The following is a 12,304-nucleotide window of genomic DNA, read 5'->3' on the forward strand; positions in this document are numbered from 1 at the left end:
CATTAATTTGCTTTCTGACTCTAGACTTTCCTAATGTAAACATTTCATATAAATTGAATCACACAATGTGTGTGTGTGTGTGTGTGTGTGTGTGTGTTCTGACTGGCCTCTTTTACTTAGCATAATGTTTTTAAGGTTTATCTACATTGTAGTATGCATCAGTGCTTCATTTTTTTATTGCTGAATAATATTCCACTGTATAGACATACCACAGTTTATCCATTTATCAGTCAGTGAACATTTGGCTTTTCTCCCCCTTTTTTTGCTATTATGAATAATGCTGCTACAAACATTCATGTGCAGATTTTTGTATGGACATATGTTTTTATTTCTCGTAGGTATAAACCTAGGATTAGAATTGCTGAATTGTATAGTAACTTTATGTTTAACTTTTTGAGGAATAGCCAGACTGTTTTCCATGGTGGCTGCACCATTTTACATTCCCACCAACAGCGTGTGAGGGTTCTAATTTCTCCACCAACACTTATTATCTATCTTTTTGGTTATAGCCAACTGCTTCTTAAACTTATGTTCCACCAGTCCTCCTATTTTAGCCTCACCTTTATTCCCAAATTCCTAAGCCTGTTCAGGATTCTGCAATATCAGTCATTGCTTCTTAGCTTTCCCAACTGCTAGCACAGGCTTCAGTTTCAGGAGTGTGCGGGTCAGTCACCATCATGGTGTGGAACTCCTGAGCCCCACAGACCTGTGTCTTCCTCTTGGTCTGGCCACTCACAAGCTGTGAGACCTTGGGTCAAATTAATGTAATTTCTCTGAGCCTTGGTTTTCTCATCTGTAAAACAGAAACATAATAGAATGCGGCCAGGTGTGGTGGCTCACACCTGTAATCCCAGCACTATGGGAGGCTGAGGCACGCAGATCACTTGAGGCCAGGAGTTTGAGGCCAGCCTGACCAACATGGCAAAACTCCATCTCTACTAAACATACAGAAATCAGGCAGGCATGGTGGAACAGGCCTGTAATCCCAGCTACTCCGAGGCTGAGGTGGGAGGATTGCTTGAACCTGGGAGGCAGAGGGTACAGTGAGCTGAGATGGTGCCACTGCACTCTAGCCTAGATGACAGACCAAGATTCTGTCTCAAAAAAAAAAAAAAAAGAAGTATAGCAAAATGTGAAATAGCTGGCATACAGCAGATACTGACTAAATATATTAGTCTCTTCTCTTCCCCAAACATGGTGAGTATGCAAAAAGAGAAAGACTTTATCTTTTCCCTTTAGGAATTCATGAACTAGTGGGAAAGAGAGAGACATGTATAACTCTCATTTCCTTAATTTTGAACAACTACTGTTGAGTGCCTATCAGGCATCATAAATGTGTTAGTTGTTGAGGGTACAATGTGACGAGTTTTCCTGTCTTCAAATGGCTTTCCATCTGGAGGAGTCAGAACCAGAACTGGAATATGAGGCAGACAGAGTTAAGTGCCATCACACTGATACCAGGGAGCGTACAAGAATGAGAGGTAAATTCTGACTGTAGTGCTAGTGCCCTACTTGGTCCACAGATTGACTGGAACATGTTAATATGGATGACTCTCAGCTCTAAGCCAACATAACCAAACTTCACTTGGAGTCATGGTACTCTGAAATAGCAAGGCACAAAGAATAAACCAGCAGCCAAATTCTGTTCAACATTCTCTGTCACAAAATCTCTGGCCAGCGTGGCTCTGTGCCAGTTACCAAGGAAAGTAGAAAAAGAAATAAAAATCACATTTTAAAATAGGTGAGCAAAATATAACGTAGCCTGTAGGATTAAAATGAAAATGCAAAAGTTCAGCTGTGGGAGCCAAGAAAATATGAGCTTATAGAATAAATCTTAAACACCTTCTGTCATTTAATATGTTAAGGTTGCTTCTTCCTCACAGACAAACTGCTGTCAGAAACAGGGATCAAGTTATGACCACTGCAGGACTTAGAGGTCTTAAATCTTAACCAAGTCCTTATTCACATCAGAGTGTGGCGGTTGTGTGGCTATGACTGTCAGAGATAGAAATTGGAAAGTGTAAGTTGCTAAAGAGACTGACCTCAGAAGAATCTCCTTATCTGAGTATATCACCTTTGCAGGTCCTGATACTGTAAGGACAATCTGGGATACAACACATTGAGCTTGGATCTATATGGTGTGAGGAAAAGGTTTTGAGAATAGAATATAGCATTGCACATCGTATCAGGCTATTTGTCTTCATGAAAACCTGCCTGTCAGCCCTTGTGGGCCCTAGTATAGCCTTCTACCCTCTAGCACGTTTTAGTCATTGGGAACACTGACTACTCATTCTGTCTCCTGTGGCTATTGTTGCTTGATGTAAATCATCTCCACAACCACAAGACCCACCAGCTTTACCCTCTTCCTCTTCCTCAAGTTCCTAAACACCCAACTGTTCCATTAGCCTGAATCAGCTGTTTGCTAACTGACCAGCTGGGAACATCTGGGAGTGGGTCTGGGGGAACACCTAAGCGAGTGAACTGTGCACCAAGCTTTTTCTGCCCTGAATGCACCCAACTCTTAAGGGTAGCAAAAGAGGATTCTAAAGTCAACTTTTGAAAATATTGACTAAAACAAAGTTAACCATTTTTTTCTTCTCTTAGCACATCTCACAGTCTCTGATAGTTCCAAAACCATTATGAATTTCCAAGAAAGGGATATAATATGTAGTGTTTTCCAATCTCTATCCTCCCCCCTGCCAAAACCTCAAAAAACAAAAACATTGAGAGAGACCGATTTAAGGCACTTCTGTATAATTGCAGTCAGAAGTCATGTGTGGTAACTTACTTGTACCCCTCATGTCTCTTGTGATTTTCTCTCTAATTTTAGAGTTGGATGAGATAGAGACTGTTTTTTTTCTTTTAGTGGCTGTTGTAAGAATCCCTAATCCTTTTCGGATGAGGGTTGAGATGAGAAGCAGGGAACCCACCCTGTGCTTTATGATGGGTGGCCTGTGAGGCCTTTGTTTTCTTGAACTCCTTATGGATTTGGACATGTTAATTTGGAGGTAGAAGCAGGACACAGCTAAATTGCTTTAATAACAAAAATATGTGAAATTTGAAGTTCCCAGGGAAATTTCAGGAAGGAGAGAGAAGTCAGTCAGACTAAATGCTGCGTGGGAAAAAGATTAGAGAGGGAAAAGAAAACAAACAAACAAACAAGCTAATGGTAGCCCTGCTGAAATGAAGCTTTTGGGGGAGAATAGACATGTCTAATGGGAAATTTTAAGCTGTTTGCTATCAGGGATGCAGCATGAACCTCCCCCCTTGTTTCCACTGTGACATCTTCAGTGATGTTTCTGTGGCCCACAGTGCCTGAGTGTGAGTGGATTTGCTGCAGAGGTGGCACAGTGGTGGAAAGGATAGAGCTGGCCAAGGGCACGGATGTCTGGGTACCACTGATGCTGATACTCGTGTCTCATCAACTCCGCTAGGCTGTAAGCATGTGTTTATTGAATGAATGAAAAAACAAACGAATGGATATCTAAGCATACGCAGCAGGTCAGAGTTTCTCTTTAACGGAGAACAGACGAGACTGCAGCCGTTAATACAACAGATTACCACATCAAGCATTAATATGACCGATTAGTAAGTAAAGCAGGAACAGAGTATGGGCTTGATGTGTATTTGTGGAGGTAACCAATCACTGAATCAGAGAAAAAGGTGCTGTTCTCTTGGTTGTAAGCAAGTTCTTCCATGCAGAAATAACTAAAGCTTAAATCCCTGCCATGCGAACACTACTTTGATTATAAATACGTGGCCTTCTAGATTCCAAACCAAGGTCTCTTCCCTTTCTTCGGAATAAGGAGACAGTGGTGAAATACAAAGATATCACACCTCTCTGTTTTCCGTTAGACATGAACACTGTCTCACATGTGATTATTATTATCATTATTTTTGAAACGGAGTCTCGCTCTGTTGCCCAGGCTGGAGTGTAGTGACACAATCTTCGCTCACTGCAAACTCCACCTCCTGGATTCAAGCGATTCTCCTGCCTCAGCCTCCCGAGTAGCTGGAATTACAGGTGCCCGCCACCACACCCAGCTAATGTTTTGTATTTTTAGCAGAGATGGGGTTTTGCCATGTTGGCCAGGCTGACCTCAAACTCCTGACCTCAGGTAATCTGCCTGCCTCAGCCTCCCAAAGTGCTGGGATTACAGGCATGAGCCACCATGCTCCAGCATCACCTGTGATTTTATAAATACGTTGTAACAAACAAGTATTCTGAGCTTCACCACATTGTGTTTGTAGATAGCATACATCTTGGGTTCTCCATAACATTTCAAGGTTCAGATATAACTAGATCATGTCTCTTTTGGGGATTGAAAAAGACTATCACAGAGGCTTCATTTCCCCTATATGCCTCTCTTTCTTGAAAGCCAAGATTGTGCAGGCACGGTGGCTCATGCCTGTAGTCCCAGCACTTTGAGAGGCCGAGTCAGGTGGATCACCTGAGGTCAGGAGTTCGAGACTGGCCTGCCCAACATGGTGAAACCCCATCTCTACTAAAAATACAAAGAATTAGCTGGGCATGGTAGCAGGCGCATGTAATCCCAGTTACTTGGGAGGCTGAGGCAGGAGAATCGCTTGAACCCAGGAGGCAGAGGTTGCAGTGAGCCGAGATTGCACCACTGCACTCCAGCCTGGGCGACAAGAGAAAAATTCTGTCTCAAAAAGAAAATCAAGATAAGGGACCATGACTTACTCACCTCTGAAGCCACAGCCTGGCAGTCTCTGCCATGGTGAGTGCTAAGAACGTGCCTTTGAGCTGAGCTGCCTGTGAGAGAAAGCTGTGTGCTGGGGCAGTAATGGACCCAGTCAGACAGGGTACCCTGGAAAGGCCTGGCTTTGGCACCTCTTACTTGTCATCAGAAAGTATTGACTGGGCCCAGTGGCTCACGCCTGTAATCCCAGCACTTTGGGAGGCCGAGGTGGGTGGGTCACCTAAGGTCAGGAGTTTGAGACCAGCCTGACTAATATGGTGAAACCTTGTCTCTACTGAAATTACAAAAATTAGCCAGGTGTAGTGGCAGGCGCCTGTAATCCCAGCTCCTCCGGAGGCTGAGGCAGGAGAATCGCTTGAACCCAGGAGGCAGAGGTTGCAGTGAACCAAGATCGCGCCACTGCACTCCAGCCTGAGCGACAGAGCAAGATTCCATCTCAAAAATAAAGAAAAAAGTGTTCCTCCTGGACAGTAGACACTGGGGCCTACTTGAGGGTGGAGGGTGAGAGGAGGCTGGGGATTGGAAACTGCCTGTTGGGTACTATGCTCACTACCCGGGTGATGAAATAATCCGTCCACCAAACCCTGCAACGCACAGTTTACCCGTGTAACAGACACGCACGTGTACCCCCTGAAGTTAAAATAAAATTTGGAAAGAAAAAAAAGGTGTCCTTTAGTTGTGCAATTAATAGGAAATTGTGTCTGCACAGTGCTTGCCCCTCCTAGACCTTTACCTGGCAGAACTGTAAGTGAGCAGTTCCTTATAGATGCAATAAGGAATCTCGTGTCTACTTTAGGAATGAGATTTTAGGTCTTTTGGTAGAAAGATTGGGTGATAAAACATCTCTCTCTCTCTCTTTTTTTTTTTTTTGGAGATGGGGTTTCATTCTTGTTGCCCAGGCTGGAGTTCAATGGCATGATCTTGGCTCACTGCAACCTCAGCCTCCCAGGTTCAAGCGATTCTCCTACCTCAGCCTTTCAAGTAGCTGGGATTACAGGCATGTGCCACATGTGGCTAATTTTGTATTTTTAGGAGAGATGGGGTTTCACCATGTTGGCCAGGCTGGTCTCGAACTCCTGACCTCAGGTGATCCGCCCACCTCAGCCTCCCAAAGTCCTGGGATTACAAGAATGAGCCACTGCACCCGGCCGACATCTCTCTTCTTTCCATGGTGGGTCTACATTTAGGGATTTCCACAGTAAGGCTGCCTTTTGAAATGCATTTACTGCGAAACCATCAGCTGGTCCCAGTTACCCAATGGAAGGAGGGTGGGAAGGGTTTGGTTGTCATTGCAGGAGTTATGTTGGCTCCTGAGGGGCAGCAGTTAGTGAAGGAGATGACCCTGGAGCCCAGACATTTAAAAACAGGGGCTTTAGCATCAGTTGCCTAAAGATAACTTAACCCCTTGGGCGGTCGATTATTTCTGTGAGCAGAGAAGGTTTCTGTTCACAGGAAGCACGATGACAATAGTAAATTCATGCACACGTGTGAGGAAGATATCAGAGAGAAACATTGAATTAATGTAGCGTGACGGGGGTGGCCAGGCGGTCCGGAAAGGCATCTCGCAGGGTCACACTTTAGCTAAGACCTGATTTCGAAGGAGTCACATTAAGAACAGAGGAAGTGCATCCCAAGCGGCGGGAGCAGACAGTGCGGAGACCCCTGCTCTCTTTTCCACAAAGCCTGGTGTGATCCGCGAGCAGAAGGAAAGCTGCCGCGACAAGCAGGGGCGGTGAAGCAGGTCGAATCCTGCCCCACCCTCTGCTTCTGTGCCCCTTGCCAGGGTTAACATTGTGTCTCTTCTTCTCTCACAGACGACTTCGCAGAGGAGGAGGAGGTGCAATCCTTCGGTTACAAGCGGTTTGGTGAGTCCTAACAAAGCTGTGTTCCTTCTCAGTGGTCAACCTGGGATGCAGCCACAGGCGCTCAGAGGCCATTGGCAGGCCACTGGCAGGCCCTTCATGCACATGGGTGTTTGCGGCTCTGAGGTCCAATTTTGGTTGGAAAGTGAGTGTCTGTGTCCCGGGGGAGGGTTTCTCACGGTTCTGAGGGGCCATGGGACAGGAGCTGCACCCAGGCGTGGGGAAGTGATGGGATGTTTATGGGTCTGCTGAATGTGAAAGAGACCGCCTGCTAGACAAAGTGTGGTGGGAAAGGCAAATCTGTGACAAGACAGGGGCAAAATACCTGGAATTTTTCGATTTTGATATTCAGAAAACATCTTTGCTCAGGCCTTACACTCCTAACCTGGTGTTCATGGATGAGTGAGAGCGAGGCTTCTTCCAGGAAAATCTGCCTGGACACAGGTGCTCTGTGGCTGGGGAATAGCCCCCAAAGGTGACAGCACCCTGAATCCTGAAACCTGAATGTTACCTTATGTGGCACAAAGGACTTTGCAGGTGTGATTAAGTTGAAGAGCTTGAGATGGGGAGGCGATCCTGGGTTACCTGGGTCGGCCCTGAAAGCCATCGCAAGGGTCCTTATAAGAGAGAGGCAGAGGGAGATGTGACTGCAGAAAGAAGGTGGTGTGAGGATGGAAGCAGAGATTTTTGTTATGTGCTCTGGTCAAGGGATATAGGTGGTCATTAGAAGCTAAAAATGCAAGGGCATTAATGGATTCTTCCTTCAGAGCCTCGGGAGGGAGAGCTGTGCTTCCTATATTTCTGTTTCAGCTGGCTGAAGGTGATTTTAGGCTTCTGGCCCCCAGAACTGTAAGAAGAGAAATCTGTATTGTTTAGACCAACATGTTCATGGTAATCTGTTACAGCAGCCGCAGGAAACTCATACACGCCCTCTGCCTCCCAGGCTGCTGCACCGGGTGCTCTTCTCTGCTTTCACCTTGCTTCTCTTTGACCTTGAAATGCCAGTGGTCATTGCAGAGTTTCAAAGGCAGCTGCAGGGATTGGAGGATTATCCCAACAGCTTGTTTCTGTGCTTGGCCAGAGGAAATGGAGAAGAATAGAGGAGAAAAGAGTGTGTGTGATTGGGAGTGTGTGTGTATGTGTATGTGTATGCATGTGTGTGTGTGTGTGAGAGAGAGAGAGAGAGAGAGACAGAGAGTGAATGAATCTACTTCCTGTTGCTTAAAAAAAATCCTGGCTGGACTTTGATTAAAATGAACAACCCCCAGCTGCTCTGGCTCCCGCGTTGCTCCAGCATTTTTCCTTCTGGACACACACATCTGCATTACTTTCTGGGAAAACATACGACTTTAAAATAGGAATGCAGAGGCACCAAGCTCATCTCTCCTGCATTGGTTCCCGGCAGAGTGGCCGCATGCAGCCCCGTCGCGCGTCCTCTGTGCTCCTGTTCCTCATCTACACGATTCCATGTTTCTGCGATGGGACCTTGGCCCTGTGTTCTCCTTTCCCAGGGGGGCACTCACTGAAGGCAGCAGTAGGAGTGAAGATGAAACCAAGAATTATAAAGGAGAACAAAACAAACAAAAAAAAAACACAGAAAGACAGGAATCAAGAGGAAAACCAAACTTGTCAAAATAAATGTGGAGATGCCTACACATTTTGGAACTCAGTAGAAATATGAAGAACCAAGAGAGAAAGTCTCTTTAGCAAGGGTGACCTTGAGAAAATTTTTTTTATAAATTTATCAGCCATCTTACCAGTTAGATGGGTGGGGATTAGATGAAAAACACACAAAAAAGCACATTGCTGACAGGTTTTAATTTATGGTGCTTAAGTTATGCATGGGAGTTGCAACAGATGACTCACAGGAGGCATGATAACCACTTACAAATATTAGCACAAACAGAGGCTGGAAGAGAATGATGCCATGCGGTACAAATAGAAGAGAGGGATGAAATTAAAGTGGGAAACCTTGGAATAGTCTATGAAAGAGACATTCCTGATGCTGAGAATTCTTGGATTCAGCCTCTAGGCAAGGTGATGGATATCCAGCATAGGGCCAGAGTAGATCTTTGCAGATGAGTCTTTGAGATGTTTATTTTATTTTATTATTTTAGTTTTGAGACAGGGTCTTGCTCTGTCACTCAGGCTAGAGCGCAGTGGTGTAATCATAGCTCACTGTAACCTTGAATTCCTGGGCTCAAGCAATCCTCCTGCCTCAGCCTCTATGTGCCACTATGTCCAGTTAATTTTTAAATTTTTTGTAGAGACAGTGTCTTACTATCTAGCCCCAGCTGGTCTTGAACTCCTGGGCTTAAGCAATCCTCCAGTCTGAGCCTCCCAAAATGCTGAGATTACAGGTGTGAGCCACTACACCCAACTGAAATGATTTAACTCTGCCTTTATTTTCACCAGTAAGGGAGCTGAGGCCCAGATAGATTAAGTCCTTGCTGAAGCAAATTAGTTGGAGCTGGGGTTAGAAGATTCTGGATCTTCTAACTCTCAGGAGAATGTCGTTTTGGGGAAGGGCTCAGCAGTGAAGTGAAGTGGAGGTGACCTTTCAACTTGTGTGTTGTGGAGGGGACCCTGCAGCTCTGCAACCCTAAAGTCGACTGGACACCCAATCTGGTTCCACTGGGGAGGCCTCATCATGGTTATAGGGCTAGGACTCTGATTCTTTAGAAGGTAAATGGGTTTTCAATTCCTAAGAAGTGGCCAATTGAATCCAGCAGAACCCAAGAGCCCATTTCTTCAGGCATGTTTAAACTTTAACCATTAAAGGAAGATCAAGTCCCTTCCATGCAGCAGGTTGATAGTACGATGGTAGGTGGAAGGTGTCCAGAGCCATGTCAATGCTCTAGGCCCTGCCCCTAATCACTCCTGTGTCTTGAAACCAGCTACTTAAACGTGGTGGGTCTCAGATGCTGCCTTTGCCCAACCAGCAGAGGGACACCTGCCAAGGTAGGTGAATCTACCTTACAGGGCTTTGGTGAGGTTAAGAGAGACGTCAGATGGACAAGTGCTTTGAAATTACAACACTATAATAACACAAGACTGTATTATTACTCTCCTGAGATTTGGGGCTATTCGCACTCTCTCAACATTTTGGTACAGCCAATGCATAATATCAAAGTGTGACAGACCTGAAAACTTATTCCTGAAGAAATGTAAAGGTGTGATTTTCTTCTAAAGACAGTAACATTGTAGCCTTTTATAGTTGCAAAAATAGACTGGATAACATAGAGGGTTCAGTTATTGTTTAATTTTAGGTATATGTTGCTTATGCAAGTATGATAAACACAACCCGAAATTAAGACTAGAGATGAGCCAGAGGTCGGTTATTCACAGGGCAAAGGGTCATTGTTTTAGCAAATCACTACTGAGTGGGCCTGTTTCCAAAGTGAATTCATATACAGTTACTATTCAGAGGTGTTTGCTACATAAATTCAAGGCTGTTTACATAATAATATTGTGCTTTTTCAAATTTAGCATATTATTACAGTAAAGAGCAAAATGCACGATCTTCTCCAGTGATCTGGCATGGTATTCTATTTGGTGCAGTCATCCCTTGTTTACTCAGGGATTCATTATTGCATTTTAGTCTCAGCCAGGTCTTCTGTTTTTCTTCAGTCTTTCCATATACCAAGCTTGTTCAGCCCCATTCCCAAAGTTCTGGGCAGGTGTCTAAAGAGGAGATGGAGTTTGGTCTGATGGTTTTGCCACTTCTTTGCTCCTCTAACAAAAGCGTCAATGAGGGGAGACTTTGAAGGGTTAATTAAGTGAGCATTTTCAAGCTTTACTCAGGCTTTGAGGGTCAGCATTTCTTGGCCTCAGTATGCAGAGCTAATTGGGACGTAACTATAGTTACAATTTGGCAGAATTCCTTTTTTGGGACATGAGGTACCAGTATATTAATTTTTATTTTCCATAGATATGATATATACTACCACGAAAGTGACATTTTTCTACTTATTTCCCAGTTGCTGTTTTCATTCAAAGCATCACACATGGCTCTAGAATCCTTTATTATTATGCTTAGCAGAAAGGGAAAGAGAGGCAGCACCACCCCCATGGCCTGAGCCCTCCCTCTGGAACCTGCATTCTCCATTTCTGCGCTGGGGGGCGCTAGACTTACTTTGTTTGATTGGTCGCAATGGGTTCTCTTCTGTTATTTTTGGAATCTGATCGGGTATGATAATAGACGTCCAAAGTTAGGATGATGGAGGAGCAAGAGATACATGGTTCAGCCTGTGAAAATCACGGGTGGAGTTAAGGGTTTCCAGTGAGCAACTGTGGGCAGCTGGGAACATTTGTTGTTTGTATTTGGCAAACAAAACTTTGAGAGAATTGCTTCTTTGGGGCTCAGGGATAGGAATTATTAATAGCTATGAGAGAAAAAGATCTGAAAAATGGCAAACTGTGAAACAGTAACAAAAAGTAAAAGGAAGCATTTTCTATGGAGTAGAATTCAAGTTTTTTTGTGAAAACTAAGTGGGAGAGTTCTAAGGGGATTGCTGAAAAATTATTTAGGGGTTACAGTCCAAAACAGGGTATCAGATGCCTTTTCCTTTGCGATCAGTGTGTTCTTTGAAGCAAGTTCTTGAATAGTTTTGTTTATCCACAACTTCACAGGCCTCTCTATAGCTGTAGCTTCAAACAAGCCAGGCTTTAACTTTCCCCTTTCTTTCCTCGAAAAATAGTTGCAGATTAGCAAGTGTATTTTTAACAGTTTGGCCCACACGGTGCCGGGCATGTTGAAGCAGCCTGATAAATCTGTGTTGAAGAGAACTCAGCCCTGCCCCTCAGTGCCCCTGCCTCATGCCTTACCGTCACCTTCCCCTCCTTCTAAACCCAGCCTCCAAAGAGATAAACATATGGAACTTCAAATTCATGAATCTAGTTAAATTATTGAGCTGTTTCTTGCCAAGAGGTTTAGAGAAACTAATGTCTAAAAGCAAAGAGGACTACTGAGGCTTCTGAAAAATCACAGCACGGATATGCTTAACCATATAGCCAGAAAGGAAGGTTCTTTCTGAGGCGCATGGTGAGTGTATACTTTTAATGCCAAGAGATTGAAAGAGTTTACCAAGAGGATGCCAAACTCTCTTTGGGAAGCTGCTCAAGATAAACATTTGGATGCCTCTACTTCTTGTTGCTGGGCTTGTAGGGAGCAGGCTGCCTGTCTCCCCTCTCCTGGGACTCTTCCCAGAAGCCTGGTTCATCTTCTAATTTGGAGAAGGTGTCGATTTGAAGCCATCTATCTCCGACAAGGAGGGCTCCAGGCATCCCTCTCACCACAGCCCTGCAGAAGGCTGACCCATTCCCTGATGGGAATGCCAGGAATTTCCATCATTTCCTGTGGGGAACGACTGAATAAGCCCAGTGAGAGGCTGTCCTTCCAGAGGCACCTTTTCCAAACATTCCTAAGTGAGGCACAGGACTGACACTGGGAGGAAGTTGAAGGGCAAGGGAACAGTGGAACTTGGTGCCCCCGGTGGGGTGTCTTTGAAATGTCCAAAACCATTTGCATCAAGTTAAGGGGAGAGTTTCATTTATGTGGTTTTACAAATCCTAATGGAATTGGTATTTCTAATTTTATTTATTTACTTTTTCAAGACAGAGTTTTGCTCTTTTTTGCCCAGGCTGGAGTGCAGTGGTGTGATCTCGGCTCACTGCAACCTCCGCCTCCCGGGTTCAAGTGATTCTCCTGCCTCAGCC

At 44.7% G+C, this 12,304-nt stretch overlaps 1 protein-coding gene across 1 annotated transcript in view; it reads left to right on the forward strand.

Annotated features, from left to right (window-relative positions):
- The first annotated feature begins 1,381 nt into the window (after window positions 1–1,381).
- The window catches only part of COLEC12 (collectin sub-family member 12), a 181,077-nt gene continuing 170,154 nt past the window's right edge, over window positions 1,382–12,304 (forward strand). Inside the window, exons 1-2 of the mRNA XM_011996358.1 lie at window positions 1,382–1,481; window positions 6,539–6,589. Of these exons, the coding sequence (XP_011851748.1) occupies window positions 1,382–1,481; window positions 6,539–6,589 (151 nt within the window). The remainder of the gene's footprint in view (window positions 1,482–6,538; window positions 6,590–12,304) is intronic.

This window comes from Mandrillus leucophaeus, unplaced genomic scaffold, assembly GCF_000951045.1.
Source record: "Mandrillus leucophaeus isolate KB7577 unplaced genomic scaffold, Mleu.le_1.0 Scaffold51, whole genome shotgun sequence".
In the NCBI taxonomy this organism is placed as follows: Eukaryota; Metazoa; Chordata; class Mammalia; order Primates; family Cercopithecidae; genus Mandrillus; species Mandrillus leucophaeus.